The 21,704-nt window shown below is 42.7% G+C and overlaps 1 protein-coding gene across 1 annotated transcript in view; it reads left to right on the top strand.

The window, feature by feature from the left end:
- ttc13 (tetratricopeptide repeat domain 13) overlaps positions 1 to 21,704 on the top strand; it is a gene marked incomplete at its 5' end in the record, with an annotated part of 42,289 nt that overhangs the window by 9,240 nt on the left and 11,345 nt on the right. The window contains 14 exons of the mRNA XM_083791021.1: positions 3,021 to 3,096; positions 3,533 to 3,603; positions 4,874 to 4,939; positions 5,862 to 5,954; positions 9,310 to 9,426; positions 9,750 to 9,860; positions 10,792 to 10,874; positions 11,207 to 11,348; positions 12,367 to 12,541; positions 16,073 to 16,229; positions 17,773 to 17,903; positions 19,906 to 20,038; positions 20,779 to 20,871; positions 21,380 to 21,463. Of these exons, the coding sequence (XP_083647147.1) occupies positions 3,021 to 3,096; positions 3,533 to 3,603; positions 4,874 to 4,939; positions 5,862 to 5,954; positions 9,310 to 9,426; positions 9,750 to 9,860; positions 10,792 to 10,874; positions 11,207 to 11,348; positions 12,367 to 12,541; positions 16,073 to 16,229; positions 17,773 to 17,903; positions 19,906 to 20,038; positions 20,779 to 20,871; positions 21,380 to 21,463 (1,532 nt within the window). The remainder of the gene's footprint in view (positions 1 to 3,020; positions 3,097 to 3,532; positions 3,604 to 4,873; positions 4,940 to 5,861; positions 5,955 to 9,309; positions 9,427 to 9,749; positions 9,861 to 10,791; positions 10,875 to 11,206; positions 11,349 to 12,366; positions 12,542 to 16,072; positions 16,230 to 17,772; positions 17,904 to 19,905; positions 20,039 to 20,778; positions 20,872 to 21,379; positions 21,464 to 21,704) is intronic.

Genomic DNA, 21,704 nt, shown 5'->3' with positions numbered 1-21,704 from the left:
CCGTTTCCAAAACCTCCGTTTGAGTGGCCAAAAACGCCGTTTGCGTGTGGCTGAAAGGCCCAAACGCACAAAGAAATGTGCGTTTTGTAAAAGATCCATGGACGTATAGCCTGGGCCTGAGTGTGGCTATTGGAGAGCTCCTAGTTGCGCACCGCAGCGCACGGATACTTGTTATTTTTTCCAGTGGTTCCTAAATGCTATAGTTTCTTCGAATATATCTAATCTTCACATGTTGTCGCGCTGTGATGCGTTTTATTATTCTTATTAGAGAGAGAGAGAGAGAGAGAGAGGGAGAGAGAGATACGGAGGGAGAGACTGGCGGTGCGTAAGGCAGTCCATATGCGCGCTGAAGGCTGATGCAAGACGCAGTGTGTGAGACGTGAGTGTGTGTGTGTGTGTGTGTGTGTGTGTGTGTGTGTGTGTGTGTGTGTGTGTGTGTGTGTTGTCGCTGCTCCCTGGTGATCGCTGATCAGATAGGCTATACAACACTATACAGCAACTGGCCTAATCATTAGAGAGACAGAGTGTGTGTGTGTGTGTGTGTGAGAGAGAGAGAGAGAGAGAGAGAGAGTCGAGAGAGGGAGTCGAGAGAGGGAGAGAGGGCTCAGGTTAGCCCGGCGCTGTGGCGCTAGACAGGCAGTGGTAACCTCATGTGAAGCTCCAGGGCTCCAGCACGGAGCCCTGTTCAGCACTTAGCCGTGTTTGAGGCCATGCCAGCGGGGGGAGACGGGGAGAGCATGGAACTCGTCACGCGAAAAAAAAAAAACGCAACAGTTTACCGTAAAACTTACACGTCAACTCAATGTCATTGTAACGAAGATTTGCGACCGATTTTTTTTATTTTTTATGATACTTTCACGTAGTATGACGCAGAAAGTTACCTCAAAACAGGTAGCCTTTAGTGCGCTAGCCACTCAGCTTGACTAGATGCTAGGCACGTCAGAGCCTGAGATATAGTCACGTGTCGTTTGAAATCGTTTTCATTCAGACCACGTGATGTCCCTTATCAGCAACGTTAATCTCGGGCCGTGACATACCCCCTTTAAGTAACCCCATTTTGACCTGAGATCAGATTCTAAAATTGTCTTCTACATCCTGACAGTTTTCTGAAAAAGCTATGTTTCTATGTCAGTCGTTCTTCGATTTTTCAAAAATAGAAGACCTACAAGCTCGTAGCGCGCCTCATAGCAACGCTATGAACCTCGATGGTTCTGTTATGACTGCATGCTGTAGTGTTTAGATGGTTCTGTTATGACTTCTCCTCTGCATGCTGTAGTGTTTAGATGGTTCTGTTATGACTTCTCCTCTGCATGCTGTAGTGTTTAGATGGTTCTGTTATCACTTCTCCTCTGCATGCTGTAGTGTTTAGATGGTTCTGTTATCACTTCTCCTCTGCATGCTGTAGTGTTTAGATGGTTCTGTTATGACTTCTCCTCTGCATGTTGTAGTATTTAGATGGTTCTGTTATGACTTCTCCTCTGCATGTTGTAGTGTTTAGATGGTTCTGTTATGACTTCTCCTCTGCATGTTGTAGTGTTTAGATGGTTCTGTTATGACTTCTCCTCTGCATGTTGTAGTGTTTAGATGGTTCTGTTATGACTTCTCCTCTGCATGTTGTAGTATTTAGATGGTTCTGTTATGACTTCTCCTCTGCATGCTGTAGTGTTTAGATGGTTCTGTTATGACTTCTCCTCTGCATGTTGTAGTGTTTAGATGGTTCTGTTATGACTTCTCCTCTGCATGTTGTAGTGTTTAGATGGTTCTGTTATGACTTCTCCTCTGCATGCTGTAGTGTTTAGATGGTTCTGTTATGACTTCTCCTCTGCATGCTGTAGTGTTTAGATGGTTCTGTTATGACTTCTCCTCTGCATGTTGTAGTATTTCGATGGTTCTGTTATGACTTCTCCTCTGCATGTTGTAGTATTTAGATGGTTCTGTTATGCCTGCATGCTGTAGTGTTTAGATGGTTCTGTTATGACTTTTCCCTCTGCATGTTGTAGTATTTAGATGGTTCTGTTATGACTTCTCCTCTGCATGTTGTAGTATTTAGATGGTTCTGTTATGACTTCTCCTCTGCATGCTGTAGTGTTTAGATGGTTCTGTTATGACTTCTCCTCTGCATGCTGTAGTGTTTAGATGGTTCTGTTATGACTGCATGTTGTAGTGTTTAGATGGTTCTGTTATGACTGCAGAAAAATAGCAGACCTACAAGCTCATAGCGCGCCACTCGGTGGCGTGCTATGAGCTTGTAGATCTGCTTTTTTTCAATAGCTAAAGCATAACATAATGCTAACACCAAAAGGGGTTCCCGCCCCAAAATTACTATCTTTAGGCATACATGTAAGTTTTGTGTGTTCCATTTTCTGCACTCGGGGTTGATTCGTTACTCTGTTGGCCTCACGCAGGAAACCACAATCTGAACGCTGCAGTAACTTAGTTGCAATCTTGTTCTGCATCGTAATGTGTCCATGCATGCATGCACGCATGCATTGCTCACTTAATGTCTAATAGGCCTATCTATTTTTGCTTACATGTAAAATGACGCGTGCATGCTGACTTTTGTAATGAGTCAATATTTCTTACTTGTACTGTATGTGCTTGCATGTGTCTTTCTCCCTCACTGTAGTACGATAGATGAATTGCACATCTTTTGCACTGTTTTTAGATTGATTATGAAGGTACTCATTTATTCTAGGATTGTATGGGCTGTATTTTGCGTGTCTTAAGTACCAGGTCTTATTCCCTAACTTGAGTAAACTAAAGACCTGGAGGCGTGATCAATGCTCTTTGGCCACTCAGAATAGCCAAATGGCATTGATCACGCCTCCAGATCTTTAGTTTACTCAAGTTAGGGAATAAGACCTAGTACTTAAGACACGCAAAATACAGCCCTATTTCCCTGTCTTATCTGTCTCTTTTTAATGCCGCCTGGGAGCTGAGCTCCAAAATGTCCTATGCGCTCCTATGTGCTAATGGCAAAATAAAGTCTATTCTAATTCTATCCTATCCTATTCTCACAGACCCAAGCCAAACTGTTCATCGAACAGAAGAAATTCCCTTTCCCTGTAGAGAACCACAATACGAATGAAGAACTTGGTAAGTTGACACTTTTTTCTTGATAAAAGCCTTTTTTGACATTTTTAACGACAGTGCACTGAATTGAGCTGTCCTGACAAGCCTTTAACCCATTCTGACCTGAGATCAGATTCTAAAAATGTCTTCTACATCCTGACAGTTTTCCATTCTGACCTGAGATCAGATTATAAAAATGTCTGTTTGAAAATGACAGTTTTCTGAAAAAGCTATGTTTCTATGTCAGTCGTTCTTCGATTTTTCAAAAATAGCAGACCTACAAGCTCGTAGCGTGCCACTCGGTGGCGCGCTATGAGCTTGTAGATCTGCTATTTTTCAATATCTAAAGCATGACATGATGCCAACGCCAAAATGGGTTTTCGCCCAAAATGCGTTAATGTCTACTGTACAACACTTGCTCCCCTGTGGCGTGTCTCATCTCTGTCTCCTGTCGTTGCAGCCATAGGGTATGTCCTGATAGGTAATGGCCTTTACGACGAAGCCATCAAGCACTTCTCTCTGTTACTACAGGTCAGTCTGCATTCAATGCACTTAAACTATAGGCTGTAAAAAAATGGTGCATTTACATAGCGCCTTTATCCAAGGCGCTTTACATAGATAGTGCATTACATTCACCCATTCACACACACATTCATACACCGATGGCGGCGGAAACCATGCAAGGTAACCAACCAGCACATCGGGAGCAATTAGGGATTCAGTGTCTTGCTCAAGGATACTTTGACGCTGACTCTGGGGGAGCCCACAGGGTTCGAACTGGCAACCTTGCAGTTTCCATCCGGCCACTCTACCGCTGACCCACTGCCGCCCCACTATGCTATAGAGCGTCACAGTCCCGCCCCCTTTCAGAACGACGAGTGGCCCAGGAAATGATTCTCCATTAATTTTCACCATAGGCTTTTCTTAAAGTATTTATTTAAAGACGGTTACGCCGCGGACAAAGCCAACTCGGATCGTGACAAATCATGACAATAATTACATTCAAATTCAAATTATTTGATCGGCACAAAATATTGTGTATGTGGTCATGATTTGTCACGATCCGAGTTGGCTTTGTCCGCGGCGTAACCGTCTTTAAATAAATACTTTAGGAAAAGCCTATGGAGAAAATGAATGGAGATTCATTTCCTGGGCCACTCGTTGTTCTGAAAGGGGGACTGCGACGCTCTATATGTCAATACATGTCATTGTGGATATAACCGTGTAATGATATCTGATCTGTAATTGACATTCATAGTACCATACTGAAAGTAATGGGATATAGACTGTATGTGTGTGACTTCCTCATACCTGGAAGTTTTGTGGGGAGTCGCAAAAAAGACGTTTTGTCCTCGACAGCCCATACTTCCTAACGGAAAAGTCCTAGTATCTGATTGCATTAAACTATGTTAAATTCGCTTTGCCACTCGATTGTGCCATTCACTTTATGCATGCGCATATCCTCTATATTCTATTCAATGTTTTCCTCGAAAATCAAACAAATAACTGTATGCTTTAGAAAATGGTTGGCAGTTTAAAGTAGTAAAGTATACTGAGACTTAATGATACTTAATGTGCCAAACAACTGCGGGTACTGTCCTTTTTTTTTAATAAACCAATGTCCATTGGAGAAGAGATATCATTATTTATTATTGTCAAACAATACACCTATTAGGACTGCCACTGCAGCCACGAATAGATTATGTTTGTAAATCCAGTCTCTGATGGTGAAAATGAAATGTTTTTTGCCTTTTTATTCAACAAAACACTTATTTTGTTGTCTGTGTCTGTGTTGTTGCAGAGCGACCCAGAGCTGGTCAGTGCCATCTACGGGAGAGGGATAGCTTATGGAAAGAAAAGCATCCAGGTGAGTTTTGACTAGGGATGTTGCCGATGACACATTTTGGCCGATATCGATATCCTTTTTTAAAGGTATATTCAGTGATTTCACTCAAAAAACCTTAGGTTTCGTTTTTGGCTGTGGGACCCAGCCTTTCGTCCAATCAGGATAGAGAGTCAAAAACGAAACCTAAGGTTTTTTGACCCCCAGGGGTTAACTGGGGACAGGGAGGAACTCCTTATATGGCCAGCACACTCTATAGTAGGGAGGATTGTCACAACAAAACAAAAAAATAAGTGATATTTGAATTAAGTGAAATCACTGAATATACCTTTAAATATTTGTATTTATCCCACGATTTTGTAACCCATTTTTCACCCCTGTGTCAATCATCTAATGTGATCCTGGGCTCTACACACCCTCCGCCAACCTAGTCCCCATATATGGGGGACAAGGGGAGACCAACCTAGTCCCCATATATGGGGGACAAGGGGAGACCAACCTAGTCCCCATATATGGGGGACAAGGGGAGAGCAACGGACTTGAACTCATGCTTCCTTCATGCCTGAGTGTCCAAGTTGCTCCTTTACACCTGACAGGGGGGAGTTTCCCTGGTTGGACGTAGCGCGTGGAAGGAACACGTTATTCCAACCAGTTCCTTTCCCCTCCATCATGTCACTGGAACATCATATTTCGAGATGGGGGTCGGTGGCCAATTACATATCATTTTTGGGGTCCTTGACATGAAAATGTTTGAGAACGACTGACATAGAAACATAGGGTTTTTCTGAAAACTGTCAGGATTTAGAAGACATTTGTATAGAATCATCCTCGGGTCTAAAATGGGTTAAAGAACCTTGTCAGCAGTTTTGTCTATTTGTTGTGTATATATATCCTCTCAGTAGTTGTGTGTATCCCCCCCCCCCCCCGTCCTCTGTTTCTGTGCCAGGATATAAAAAATGCTGACCTGGCGTTGTACGAGCTCAGCCGAGTCATTACCCTGGAGCCCAACCGGCCGGAGGTGTACGAACAGAGAGCTGAGGTGAGGACAGACACATCCCTAGACTCCTTCAAAACCGCTCTCTCAAAGGGCACCTATACGGACGGACCCCCCCCCCCCCCCCCCCCCCCGTCAAATCTGACTCACTGTATATTTGTATGTCTCTAAATGTTATGATGAATTGAAAACGGTGGACCCTGTTTTAACCCATTTTGGGGCGGGAACCCCTTTTGGTGTTAGCGTTATGTTATGCTTTAGCTATTGAAAAAATAGCAGATCTACAAGCTCATAGCGCGCCACCGAGTGGCGCACTACGAGCTTGTAGGTCTGCTATTTTTTGAAAAATCGAAGAACGACTGACATAGAAACATAGCTTTTTCAGAAAACTGTCAGGATGTAGAAGACATTTTTAGAATCTGATCTCAGGTCAGAATGGGTTTTAAAGTGTAATAATATTATGGTGTCGTTTCCACGGTTAACAGTTTTTGCATTTAGTTGTGCTTGAAATGTACTGCAATTCTGCAAACCGTTCAAAGTGTTATGTGACTAAAAATGTCCAAGGTCCTTAACCCATTCTGACCTGAGATCAGATTAAAAAAATGTCTTCTACATCCTGACAGTTTTCTGAAAAAGCTATGTTTCTATGTCAGTCGTTCTTCGATTTTTCAAAAATAGCAGACCTACAAGCTCGTAGCGCGCCTCTCGGTGGCGCGCTATGAGCTTGTAGATCTGCTATTTTTCAATAGCTAAAGCATAACATGATGCTATAACACCAAAATGGGTTCCTGCCCAAAATAGGTTGAAAACTGCAGTAGCTGCTTTTTGTGTGAGTTTTCACAGTCAAAGAGTGCATGACCCAGAAATGATGCCATATGAATGTAAAGTAGTCTCTGCTGTCTGGCTTTCAAGTTCAAAGAGATTTCCTGACATTCAGACATTCCAAGTTACGGTCATCATAAGACAACAAATACTGTATGATTTGAGTACACAAGCCATTTAGCCAATATTGCAAATAAGAGTAACGTAAGGTAATTTATTTTATAGAGCGCCTTTCAAAACAGTTGTTACAAGGTGCTGTACAATAAAATAAAAGGAATAAAACAAGAACATCTCAATCAAAAAAATAAACCAACAATGAAATAAGAAACAGAGCAGCAGAGACAGTACCTAGAAATAGATAAGATAGAACATAGTACATAGAAATCACTGGAGCAAGCCAAAGTGTTTGCGGTATACAAATGCATTTTCAGTAGCTTCTTAAAGATGCCAACAGACACAGCAGCGTTTCTCAAGCAGAGTGGTAAATCATTCCAAAAAGATTATAATAATTTTGTCCATTCTGAAAAAAAAAAAAAAACATGTAACAGGGTATCTGGACTGCAGGCTTAGGAAAGTCAGATTTAATTTATATACCTTTTTTTTTATATTTAATATTGTGAGCTTGTAGATCTGTTGGTAGACCCAATTTCTCTTCCTGGGAGTGGAGACTCATTTGGAGTCGTCACGACTGAGGTCTATAAAACGGATCAGAAATGAGAGAGAGGAAGAAAGAAGAGTATATCTTAGTGTCTTCCTGCTCTGTGGAACACCTTTTGGTGTTTTAAACATTATGTTATGATTTAGCTATTTGAAAATAGCCGATCTACAAGCTCATAGCGCGCCACCGAGTGGCGCACTACGAGCTTGTAGGTCTGCTATTTTTGAAAAATCGCAAAAAATGTGGCGTAAATCTTTGAATATGTATTCTTTCAAAGTGAATGTTTTTCACTCGGGTTTAAATGGGTTTAAAACTATGTCTGTAATCCATGCTGGCTACGGGAAGTCCATATTAAACTCAAATTCCATAAAAGAAAAGCATAGTCTATATTAATTTCATCCTTTTGTCCCCCACGGGAAAGGGAAGATTCTCGGCTCCAACATTCACCTCTATTCGGGGTTTGCTTCTGAAATACTACACGGTAAATTAAATTAATTAGTATACGCTTCCATTTGGTTCCATTTGTACTGTCAAGAGTTGTGAGGATTCCCCAATGCTCTTATCTATATAATATAAAATGCTGGCATTGATTTTCCAGGCCTTTTTAACCGTTTGGCTGCCACCTGCTGGACGCAAATCCAACTTCTGACTGCCACGGTCTGTGGGGGCGATTTAGAGGTTGCGCACACAGCACAGAAACGGATGTTGTGGGCGTCCATCTTGTGCTAAATAAATAGCGTCAATGCTAGCGAGCTAAAATATAGCCATCCTTGCTCTAGAAAGCACCAATGTTTCCATCTAGACCACCGGATAATCAGCAAAGACCTCCGAACATCGCGCTAATTGACCAAACCATGGAGAGCTCCGTAGATTAGGAGTTATTCAGCTTTTAGTCTGCCTGTATAATGGGAGGTGGACGGCAGCACGCATGCGTGATCCGGTCTAGGGTCGCTAAAGAAGGAAAGGCTGAGCCAAAATAATGAAAAAATTGTTCTCAGCGATGCGGATTGATATCCATAATAAAGCTAATCTGACGGAGCATTCAGACAGGAGCGGAAGGTTATTACAGTCCTTATGGCGGAGCATTCCGCCAAAAGTAGGGGTTGTGTTAAGAGAGGTTTCAACATTCAGAACACATCAGGATTTGGGAGGAGTTATTTCAGATTTCCACATGGAACAATATAATCTACTTTAAAATTGGTGAATTGCCCTTTTAGGAGATGTAATAATGAACCACGTAATACACATTACAGCATTACAGACAAATCCCCCAGATTGTTCTCCCAGTTTCTTTATTTTTTATTTTTTACTATACTATCATTCCTAACAGACATTTAAATCAAGGTACAGCAATGATAGTGTTGTCCAGGATGAGCTCTTTCTCTGTCCCCTGGAACATATTACATATTTTGAGGTTGGAGTCCAGGGGGCCAATTACCGGTACATATAATTCTGGGCGGACTGTCAGAAAACTGTCAGGATTTAGAAGACATTGTAAAAAAAAAAATTTTTTAGGCTTTCGCCTTTTATTTTATATAAAGGGACAGACAGTAGGGACAGACAGTAGGCTGACAGGAAATGGGCATAGAGAGATGGGGGGGAGTGACATGCAGTAAAGGCTGTCGGGATCCGGAGTCGAACCCGTCCCGCGGCACACTGCCAGACTGGATTACCAGCCAAGGTGCCTGGACCGCTGAGCCACGGCCACAGGCCATAAGACATTGTAGAATCATCCTCAGGTTTATGTCTTTATACTGACCTTTCGATTGCGTGTGTGTGTGTGTGTGTGTGTGTGTGTGTGTGTGTGTGTGTGTGTGTGTGTGTGTGTGTGTGTGTGTGTGTGTGTGTGTGTGTGTGTGTGTGTGTGTGTGTGTGTGTGTGTGTGTGTGTGTGTGTGTGTGTGTGTGTGTGTGTGTCCAGATCTTATCCCCTCTGGGTCGTATCAGCGAGGCGTTGGGCGACCTGACCAAAGCCATCCAGCTGCAGCCTTCAGCACGTCTCTACAGACACAGAGGGACCCTCCTCTTCATATCAGAGGTACAGACACTATCTACAGACACAGAGGGACCCTCCTCTTCATATCAGAGGTACAGACACTATCTACAGACACAGAGGGACCCTCCTCTTCATATCAGAGGTACAGACACTATCTACAGACACAGAGGAACACTTCTATCTACAGACACAGAGGAACCCTCCTCTTCATATCGGAGGTCTTAAGAATGACGAAATGTCGATTAAAAAAAGGGTTGGATGTTGAGTGAGACTTTGTGACTGACGCTTAAATAGGTCTTGAAAGGAAGACAAACTTGAGTCCTTCGCCATGTTGACCACGTTCTTCTGACCTGTCCCCCCCTCAGGACTATGTTGCTGCTATGGAGGACTTCCAGCAGTCTCTGGACCTCAAGAAGAACCAGCCTATTGCCATGCTGTACAAAGGACTCACCTTCTTCCATAGAGGCATGCTCAAGGTAGGATGTGTACAAAGGTAGTTGGTAGTTAGCATTATGTTATGTTTTAGCTATTGAAAAATATCGAAGAACGACTGACATAGAAACATAGCTTATTCAGAAAACTGTCAGGATGTAGAAGACATTTTTAGAATCTGATCTCAGGTCAAAATGGGTTAATACAATAATTGATCTCAACTAATTTGCGAGTCAAATTATTTTATTGCCTTTTTAGTTAGAATTTGCTAGAATCTAGATTTTGATTTTGCTAGAAAATGCTGGATTTTATCTATGGTAATGATTGTAATACCCGGCTCCTCCTCCTGTCTACATGTCGAAGTGTCCTTGAGCAATACAAGACACTGAACCCCTAATTGTTCCTGATGTGCTGGTTGGTGCCTTGCATGGTTTCCACCGCCATCAGTGTATGAATGTGTGTGAATGGGTGAATGTAATGCACAATCTCTGTAAAGGTGTGTGAATGTGTGTGAATGGGTGAATTGATGCACAATCTATGTAAAGCGCCTTGGATAAAGGCACTATATATAGATACACCATTTACCATTTAATACAATACAGCCCTGAAAACTGTCGAGATTACACACAACAACTAAGACACATACAGATCTATAAATCACAGAAACGACAAAATAAAACCATAGCAGAAAACTAGTCTAGTTAAAAAACAATGACATAGTGAGATAGGGAATATAATGACGTTATTTTTTAGTGCTCTTTCCTTTTAATGTATCTACCGTCTTTTCTTTCGCCACTTTTTGCAGTCCTGTGCCGTCGCTTTTCCACGAAATTCGGCAATTTGGTATAGAGGCTCATGGGAAACGGTCAAGAACTGAAGCTCACGGTCATTCGTCAAAGGACCTCTGGCTACTAAAAAGTAACTTTCTAGTTTGTTTGAATGCGTACAAACGTTCCCACCCTTCCTCTCTCCTAGGAAGCCATCGAGACCTTCAAAGAGGCTCTGAAGTTGAAGGCTGACTTCATCGATGCATATAAAAGCCTCGGACAGGCCTACAGGTACAAACCACTTGAATCTAATTCTTTCAATGTTTCAATTTTGTGTTCTTTTACCCGATTTTTCCCCAGCCTTATATACCGTATATGTATTTAAAGGATTTAAATACAAACTAGTTTCAAATCGTTCATGGGCTATGAACCATCTGTATTATATTTAATTATCAATTAGAAGTCCAATACTAATACATTTTGTTTTACTTCTGTATTCTTCTCTACTCTCTGCCTCTGCCTCTGCCTCTGTCTCTGTCTCTGTCTCTGTCTCTGTCTCTGTCTCTGTCTCTGTCTCTGTCTCTGTCTCTGTCTCTCTGTCTCTGTCTCTCTCTCTCTCTCAGGGAGTTGGGTGATTTCGAGGCAGCGATGGAGAGTTTCCAGAAGGCCCTGATGTTGAATCAGAACCACATCCAGTCCCTCCAGCTCCGCGGCATGATGCTGTACCACCACGGGTCATTACAGGAGGCCATAGGCAACTTCAAGGTACTGTACATCTACTGTACATCTCCTGTACATGATGTAGCATGTAGAACACGTTTAGTGATCCTCCTCGACATGTTTGTGGAGAATGCGGTCAGGTCTTGTCACCATGTATTAGTGCAAACTAGAGATGTCACGATACTTTATCGCTATCGGAAAAGTATTCGTATCGGCCCTTTTGGGTCATATCTGCATCGGCGAATATGCCAGTCTAACCACCGATCTGACACTATGGCAGGTAAATAAAATGTTGGGGCATGTGGAGTTTGCTTTCAAGTTGCCCAAACTGCAAGTGCACATTTGAGCAAGGAGTCTGCTATAACATCATGAGATAAAATAAGTAATTTTCCTTTTTTTATTATTATAAATATTATTCTCTGGTATCGGGATCGGATCGGGAACGAAATAAGTGTATCGGGACATCCCTGGTGCTAAACTAAAGAGGACTCCTTCCACCACAGACATGCATAGCACAGTGCTAGCTTTAAAGATGACTCCTTCCACCACAGACATGCATAGCACAGTGCTAGCTTTAAAGATGACTCCTTCCGCCACAGACATGCATAGCACAGTGCTAGCTTTAAAGATGACTCCTTCCACCACAGACATGCATAGCACAGTGCTAGCTTTAAAGAGGACTCCTTCCACCACAGACATGCATAGCACAGTGCTAGCTTGCCAATTATCTTCAGTGTACTTATCAGTACACTGAAGTTAAGGATCATGATTTCCATAACGGCTTCTCGGCTCACTCTACTAATCTCTACTGTCTCCTCCCACTCTCTCCGAGGCACTCGCACTCCCTTAACCCATTTTAGGTGGGAACCCCTTTTAGCAGATCTACACTCGGTGGCGCGCTACGAGCTTTTTCAGAAAACAGTCAGGATGTAGAAGACATTTTTAGAATCTGATCTCAGGTCAGAATGGGTTAACTTTTACTGCTGTGTTGCCTCCCATCACTGCTCTGTCAACATCCACTGACCCTTTCATTATCTCCTCTTTCCCCTCCCCATCCTTCCAGAGGTGTCTCCAGCTGGAGCCCTACAACGAGGTGTGTCAGTACATGAAGGGGTTAAGCCACGTGGCCATGGGCCAGTTCTACGAGGGTATCAAAGCCCAGACCAAGGTCATGCTCAACGACCCCCTGCTGGGGCAGAAGGCCAGCTCGGAATACCTCAAAGTCAAATACCTCAGAGGTACTGTCTGTGCTGTCTGTGCTGTCTGTACTGTCTGTGCAACACAGTGCACACCTACAGTTGATATATATATATTTTCTTAGTTAAAGTACCGGTTTTACCAGTTTTTACCAGATTTTATTTCTGTTATTGCCGAGGGTTACATGTGTATATCGTTAGCCTCATAGGATAAATGCATAAGTCATTTTTTATGATTTTCGGATAATAAGGAAAAACACATTTTCTCGCAAGTATGTAAGAGTTTTTAATGCAGATTTTTACAATGGTTTCCTGAGGGGTTAACAAAATGTTTTTTACAAAAAGATAAACATGAGAGTCATTCCATAACAAAAAAAAGTGACTTAGGCCATTTTCAAGAAAATAATCTGTGACTTAGGCATTTTTTAATACATGTCTACTAAACACCTGGGGGTCTATTAGAGTGATGTTAACTCCATACTAAACACCTGGGGGTCTATTAGAGTAATGTTAACTCCATACTAAACACCTGGGGGTCTATTAGAGTGATGTTAACTCCATACTAAACACCTGGGGGTCTATTAGAGTGATGTTAACTCCATACTAAACACCTGGGGGTCTATTAGAGTGATGTTACCATACTAAACACCTGGGGGTCTATTAGAGTAATGTTAACTCAATACTAAACACCTGGGGGTCTATTAGAGTAATGTTAACTCCATACTAAACACCTGGGGGTCTATTAGAGTGATGTTAACTCCATACTAAACACCTGGGGGTCTATTAGAGTGATGTTAACTCCATACTAAACACCTGGGGGTCTATTAGAGTGATGTTAACTCCATACTAAACACCTGGGGGTCTATTAGAGTGATGTTAACTCCATACTAAACACCTGGGGGTCTATTAGAGTGATGTTAACTCCATACTAAACACCTGGGGGTCTATTAGAGTGATGTTAACTCCATACTAAACACCTGGGGGTCTATTAGAGTGATGTTAACTCCATACTAAACACCTGGGGGTCTATTAGAGTAATGTTAACTCCATACTAAACACCTGGGGGTCTGTTAGAGTAATGTTAACTCCATACAGAACACCTGGGGGTCTATTAGAGTGATGTTAACTCCATACTAAACACCTGGGGGTCTATTAGAGTAATGTTAACTCCATACTAAACACCTGGGGGTCTGTTAGAGTAATGTTAACTCCATACAGAACACCTGGGGGTCTATTAGAGTGATGTTAACTCCATACTAAACACCTGGGGGTCTATTAGAGTAATGTTAACTCCATACTAAACACCTGGGGGTCTATTAGAGTAATGTTAACTCCATACTAAACACCTGGGGGTCTGTTAGAGTAATGTTAACTCCATACAGAACACCTGGGGGTCTATTAGAGTGATGTTAACTCCATACTAAACACCTGGGGGTCTGTTAGAGTAATGTTAACTCCATACAGAACACCTGGGGGTATATTAGAGTGATGTTAACTCCATACTAAACACCTGGGGGTCTGTTAGAGTAATGTTAACTCCATACAGAACACCTGGGGGTCTATTAGAGTAATGTTAACTCCATACAGAACACCTGGGGGTCTATTAGAGTGATGTTAACTCCATACTAAACACCTGGGGGTCTATTAGAGTAATGTTAACTCCATACTAAACACCTGGGGGTCTGTTAGAGTAATGTTAACTCCATACAGAACACCTGGGGGTCTATTAGAGTGATGTTAACTCCATACTAAACACCTGGGGGTCTATTAGAGTAATGTTAACTCCATACTAAACACCTTGGGGTCTGTTAGAGTAATGTTAACTCCATACAGAACACCTGGGGGTCTATTAGAGTGATGTTAACTCCATACTAAACACCTGGGGGTCTGTTAGAGTAATGTTAACTCCATACTAAACACCTGGGGGTCTGTTAGAGTAATGTTAACTCCATACAGAACACCTGGGGGTCTATTAGAGTGATGTTAACTCCATACTAAACACCTGGGGGTCTATTAGAGTGATGTTAACTCCATACTAAACACCTGGGGGTCTGTTAGAGTAATGTTAACTCCATACAGAACACCTGGGGGTCTATTAGAGTAATGTTAACTCCATACTAAACACCTGGGGGTCTGTTAGAGTAATGTTAACTCCATACTAAACACCTGGGGGTCTGTTAGAGTAATGTTAACTCCATACAGAACACCTGGGGGTCTATTAGAGTGATGTTAACTCCATACTAAACACCTGGGGGTCTATTAGAGTGATGTTAACTCCATACTAAACACCTGGGGGTCTATTAGAGTGATGTTAACTCCATACTAAACACCTGGGGGTCTATTAGAGTAATGTTAACTCCATACTAAACACCTGGGGGTCTATTAGAGTAATGTTAACTCCATACTAAACACCTGGGGGTCTATTAGAGTGATGTTAACTCCATACTAAACACCTGGGGGTCTGTTAGAGTAATGTTAACTCCATACTAAACACCTGGGGGTCTGTTAGAGTAATGTTAACTACATACTAAACACCTGGGGGTCTATTAGAGTGATGTTAACTCCATACTAAACACCTGGGGTCTATTAGAGTAATGTTAACTCCATACAGAACACCTGGGGGTCTATTAGAATAATGTTAACTCCATACTAAACACCTGGGGGTCTATTAGAGTAATGTTAACTCCATACTAAACACCTGGGGGTCTGTTAGAGTAATGTTAACTCCATACTAAACACCTGGGGGTCTATTAGAGTAACTGTTGTTTGCTGTGTATGCAATGTAAAAATGCCCAAGTCACACAAAGTGAGTTAGGCGGCAACGTAAAAATGCTCAAATCACACAAGTGACTTAGGCAGATCATCATTTTTGAAGATTGTGAGCTTTGTGATTGGCTGAGGACATAGGCGATGATCCAGAACGATGCAGCAGCCCCAGGAGATCACCTGTATGCAGAAATCTCAATTTCGCCAAAAAATGACTTAGGCATTTATCCTATGAGGCTAACGATATATACTATTAGGGTATATGTGTAAAAGCAAAAGGGGGTAGGGGCCTAATAAGTTTAATACTTCACCCTACTCCTTTTCGGACATTGTTAGAGTATTTTCTTTTTTTGTTTCAGTGTTTTAATTTAATGTATTTGATTTCAAATAATGTTCGCAATAAACTCATTCATTCATTCATTCATCACTGAATACCTCAAAGTCAAATACCTCAGAGGTACTGTCTGTACTGTCTGTACTGTCTGTGCACCACAGTGTACACCTACAGTTGATCACTGATATATTTCCTCTATTTAGTTTTCTAAAAACCCCATGTTTCTATATGTCGGTGGTTCTCAAACATTTTCAGGTCAAGGACCCCCAAAAATATATGTAATTTGCAGCCGACCCCCCCCCCCAAGCTACGAGCTTGTAGCTCTGCTATTTTTGAAAAATGGAAGAACGACTGACATAGAAACATAGCTTTTTCAGAAAACTGTCATTTTCAAACAGACATTTTTAGAATCTGATCTCGGGTCAGAATGTCTTAATGATTCGATGTCTCTATGACGTGTTCCCTTCTCCCAGAGTACTCTCGCTACCTGCACTCCCACCTGGACATTCCGGTCGCAGAGTACAACGTGGACCAGGACCTGCCGGGGAACTTCAAGAACCACTGGGCCAAGAACCTGCCTTTCCTCATCGAAGACTACGAGGAGCAGCCCGGCCTGCAGCCGCACATCAAGTACGTTGAGACTAGGGTTGTATTAGCATGTGATACAGACTTCTAGCATGTTATGTAGATAGGCAGCACTATAATTGCATTGTATGTAGTCATAGCACGTCATAGTACATAATATGTATAGCATAGCATAGTATATATGTATAGTTTATATGTATAGTTTCATTATATAGATATTCCACTGTTACGTTCTTAGCTTAGGCATGTTTCATGATAAATGCTTTTTAAGTGATTTATTCCCATGCTTTTTTGTTCTTTCTTAATGTAAATCGCTCTGGATTAAGAGCGTCTGCTAAATTGTAAATTGTAAATCACAAACCCAGCCTCTCTGTATCCTGTTATAATATGGACATAGAGGGTGATAACTGTTATCAGATACTGCAGTTTGCTTCCCGATCATCGCAAGCTAAAAGTACAACTGCACGCTAAACTGTTACCGTGATCGCATTGTTTTTGTGAATAAATAAGGCGATGGGTAAATGTGGTAAACAAGTTATTGGCGGGGAAATGACTGCAAGTATTGAATGTTATTGTTAAACTCTCAGCCAGTGCAGTGGGGGTTAAAAAATACCAAAAGCTAGCCTTCTGCTAGATTCTGCCCTGCATTGGCTATGCTACGTTAGCTTTTAACCCATTCTGACCTGAGATCAGATTCATACGAGGTTTCCGCCGGACACACACTGGTCTGATGAACCCATTCTGACCTGAGATGAGATTCTAAAAATGTCAGTCGCTCTTCGATTTTTCAAAAATAGCAGATCTACAAGCTCGTATCGCGCCACCGAGTGGCGCGATACGAGCTTGTAGATCTGCTATTTTTAAATGGCTAAAGCATAACATGATGCTGACACCAAAATGGGTGCCCGGTCAGAATGAGTTAAATCTTACATGAATCTCACATGAATGCACACCAGCCTCTTTAGCGTAAATAAAAAGAACGTTTTTGCTACTCACCAAAACAAAGGTGGGTTGTGTCATTACTCAATAGAAAGCCTACTTTCCTTAGTGGGAGCACTCTGAGCCCCCCCCCACCACACGTATAAACGGTACTTTTTGGATAAAAAGGGATTTTGTTTCCACCGGGAAAAAGAATACTTTTAGTTACTCCGCTGCGCCCTCTACTGATATTGCCCAGAGAACTGCCTCATAGAGAATATTTTTCCTCTGGTGAAAAAATATATTCTTTTGGCCAAAAAGTACCGTTTATACGTGTGGTGGGGGGCTCAGAGTGCGTCCACTAAGGAAAGTAGGCTTTCTAATGACACAACCCGCCTTTGTTTTGGTGAGTAGCAAAAACGTTATTTTTATTTACGCTAAAGAGGAGAGGCTGGTCTGAGTTCCATGTGAGAGTTAAAAGCGAAAGTAGCATAGCCAATGCAGGGCAGAATCATAGAAGCATTGGCTATGGACCAGAGCTAGCCTTCTACGTACAGTACAGTACAGTACAGTACAGTACAGTACAGTACAGTACAGTACAGTACAGTACAGTACAGTACAGTACAGTACAGTACAGTACAGTAGCATGTCCTGTCCTTGTTGTTTGCAGAGACGTGCTACCTCAGAACTTTGACAGCTACAGCAGCGAGGTGCAGAAGCTCATCTGCACGGCCGACCACCTGGGGGCGCTAATGCAATACAACACACCAGGCTTCCTGCCCAACAGGAGAATACACAGAGGTACCACCACATACACACCCAGTCAATACAACACACTAGGCTTCCTGCCCAACAGGAGAATACACAGAGGTACCACCACATACACACCCAGTCATCAGTGTGCATGTGAATTCTGCACACTTAGCTTATGTCATTTTCATTTATCATTTTTTTTGGTTTTATGACTTCAATTACACCCACACAACCTGAACTTTGAACATTCAGTGGATTTTCTGTGGTCTGGGGTTTACTTTGCGTGTTCTGAAGCCTTTTGAGCTGCAATGAACAGTGACATCTGCTGGCAAATTCCAACAAATGGAAATACTTTTTTGCCACAATAATGTACCATTCATATTGCCCCTTCCTTCCCTCCCTGCTCATATTGACCTGTCCTCCCCAGCCATGGGGTCCATGGTAATGACAGTAATGTAACATTCATATTGACCTGGTCCTCCCCAGCCATGGGGTCCATGGTAATGATAGTAATAATGACCTGTCCTCCCCAGCCATGGGGTCCATGGTAATGATAGTAATAATGACCTGTCCTCCCCAGCCATGGGGTCCATGGTAATGACAGTAATGTAACATTCATATTGACCTGGTCCTCCCCAGCCATGGGGTCCATGGTAATGATAGTAATAATGACGTGTCCTCCCCAGCCATGGGGTCCATGGTAATGATAGTAATAATGACCTGTCCTCCCCAGCCATGGGGTCCATGGTAATGACAGTAATGTAACATTCATATTGACGTGCCCTCCCCAGCCATGGGGTCCATGGTAATGACAGTAATGTAACATTCATATTGACGTGTCCTCCCCAGCCATGGGTCCATGGTAATGATAGTAATAATGACCTGTCCTCCCCAGCCATGGGGTCCATGGTAATGACAGTAATGTAACATTCATATTGACGTGCCCTCCCCAGCCATGGGGTCCATGGTAATGACAGTAATGTAACATTCATATTGACGTGTCCTCCCCAGCCATGGGTCCATGGTAATGATAGTAATAATGACGTGTCCTCCCCAGCCATGGGTCCATGGTAATGATAGTAATAATGACCTGTCCTCCCCAGCCATGGGGTCCATGGTAATGATAGTAATAATGACCTGTCCTCCCCAGCCATGGGGTCCATGGTAATGATAGTAATAATGACCTGTCCTCCCCAGCCATGGGGTCCATGGTAATGACAGTAATGTAACATTCATATTGACCTGGTCCTCCCCAGCCATGGGGTCCATGGTAATGATAGTAATAATGACGTGTCCTCCCCAGCCATGGGGTCCATGGTAATGATAGTAATAATGACCTGTCCTCCCCAGCCATGGGGTCCATGGTAATGACAGTAATGTAACATTCATATTGACGTGCCCTCCCCAGCCATGGGGTCCATGGTAATGACAGTAATGTAACATTCATATTGACGTGTCCTCCCCAGCCATGGGTCCATGGTAATGATAGTAATAATGACCTGTCCTCCCCAGCCATGGGGTCCATGGTAATGACAGTAATGTAACATTCATATTGACGTGCCCTCCCCAGCCATGGGGTCCATGGTAATGACAGTAATGTAACATTCATATTGACGTGTCCTCCCCAGCCATGGGTCCATGGTAATGATAGTAATAATGACGTGTCCTCCCCAGCCATGGGGTCCATGGTAATGATAGTAATAATGACCTGTCCTCCCCAGCCATGGGGTCCATGGTAATGATAGTAATAATGACCTGTCCTCCCCAGCCATGGGGTCCATGGTAATGATAGTAATAATGACGTGTCCTCCCCAGCCATGGGGTCCATGGTAATGATAGTAATAATGACCTGTCCTCCCCAGCCATGGGGTCCATGGTAATGATAGTAATAATGACGTGTCCTCCCCAGCCATGGGGTCCATGGTAATAATAGTAATAATGACGTGTCCTCCCCAGCCATGGGGTCCATGGTAATGATAGTAATAATGACGTGTCCTCCCCAGCCATGGGGTCCATGGTAATGATAGTAATAATGACGTGTCCTCCCCAGCCATGGGCCTGGCCACCCTGGAGGTCATGCAGGCCATGCACCGGACGTGGAGCAACTCCAAGGTGCGAGTGAACGGGAAGACCCGGCAGATGCAGTGGAGGGACATGTTCGATATCGCCGTCAAGTGGAGAAGGTGAGAAGGGTTCACAAAGTGCCCGAATGCTCCATAGAAGAGAGAGATTAACCCATTCTGACCTGAGATCAGATTCTAAAAATGTCTTCTACATCCTGACAGTTTTCCATTCTGACCTGAGAATGTTAAAAATGTCTTCTACGTCAGTCGTTCTTCGATTTTTCAAAAAATAGCAGACCTACAAGCTCGTAGCGCGCCACCGAGTGGCGCGCTATGAGCTTGTAGATCTGCTATTTTTCAATAGCTAAAGCATAACATGATGCTGACACCAAAATGGGTTCCCGCCCAGGAACGATCCTACTTCTTCTAAATCCTGACAGTTTTCTTCATGTTTCTATGTCAGTAGTTCTCAAACATTTTCATGTCAAGGACCCGCAAAAATATATGTATTCAGCCGCTGACCCCCATCTGAAAATATGTTGTTCCAGGGACCTCCCAGAAGCAAAGATTCTAGTTAAAAACGTTCGCTCGGAAAGAATATATATTCAAAGCTTTGCGCCACATTTTCACGATTAAAGAAAAATAGCAGACCTACAAGCTCGTAGCGCGCCACTCGGTGCCGCGCTATGAGCTTGTAGATCCGCTATTTAATTTAAAATAATTATTTAATTTAGCTTAAGTGTAAAATAATGCTTAAAACACAAAGGGGTTCCCGTCCAGAATGGGTTCATTCTGATCACCTCCCCATGGGTCTCTCTTTCTCCAAAGTGACAGTATTATTTTTTTGTATTATTCTGTAGGATTGCGGACCCGGACCAGCCAGTGTTGTGGTTAGACCAGATGCCTGCCAGGAGTCTCAGTCGAGGCTTTAACAATCATATCAACCTCATACGGTAAGACTGGAACCTATAGCCTCCAGACTAGCCCATTTAGAACGGAGGACGATTCTAAAAACATTACTTCAAAATCATGACAGTTGTCTGAAAAACCCATGTTTCTATGTCAGTTGTTCTCAAACATCTTCATGTCAACGACCCCCAGAATTATCTGTATTTGGCTGCGGACCCCCATCAGAAAATATGTAGTTCCAGGGACCCTCCCAGTAGCAAAGATTTGAGTTAATAACTCGCTCTGAAAGAACATATATATTCAAAGATTTCAGGCACATTTTCACGATTTTTCAAAAATAGCAGACCTACAAGCTCGTAGCGCGCCACTCGGTGGCGCGCTATGAGCTTGTAGATCTGCTATTTTTCAATAGCTAAAGTATAACACTGGGCTGGAACAAGTGTGATTTGGCATGTTATGTTATGACTCTCCACGAAGCTTGCATCAAACGTTTACAGTTTGCATATACAGTAAAGAGCAGGTGATCAGTGTGCGTTTTGTTTCTGTGTTCAGAGGACAGATCATAAACATCCGGTACCTGGCCTACTTCGACAATATCCTCAACTTCATCAAAGACAGGATCCTGGTGTACCACGGGTGGGTGACACGCAAGAACACGTCATGTTTGAAACACACCGCCTTCATTTGACTTGCCTGAAGTTGATTGCATGTTTAACCCATTTTGACCTGGGAACGATTCTACAAATCCTGACCGTTTTCTGAAAAACCCTACAGTATGTTTCTATGTCAGTTGTTATATTATTATTATTATTATTATAAGTAATTGGCCGCCGACCCCCATCTGAAAATATGTTTCGGAAGCAAAGATTTGAGTTAA

The sequence above is a fragment of the Protomyctophum parallelum genome (assembly GCF_964188405.1).
Source record: "Protomyctophum parallelum genome assembly, chromosome: 19".
In the NCBI taxonomy this organism is placed as follows: Eukaryota; Metazoa; Chordata; class Actinopteri; order Myctophiformes; family Myctophidae; genus Protomyctophum; species Protomyctophum parallelum.
The sequence above is the reverse complement of the archived record's forward strand: the minus strand, read 5'-3'. Positions and strand labels throughout refer to the sequence as shown.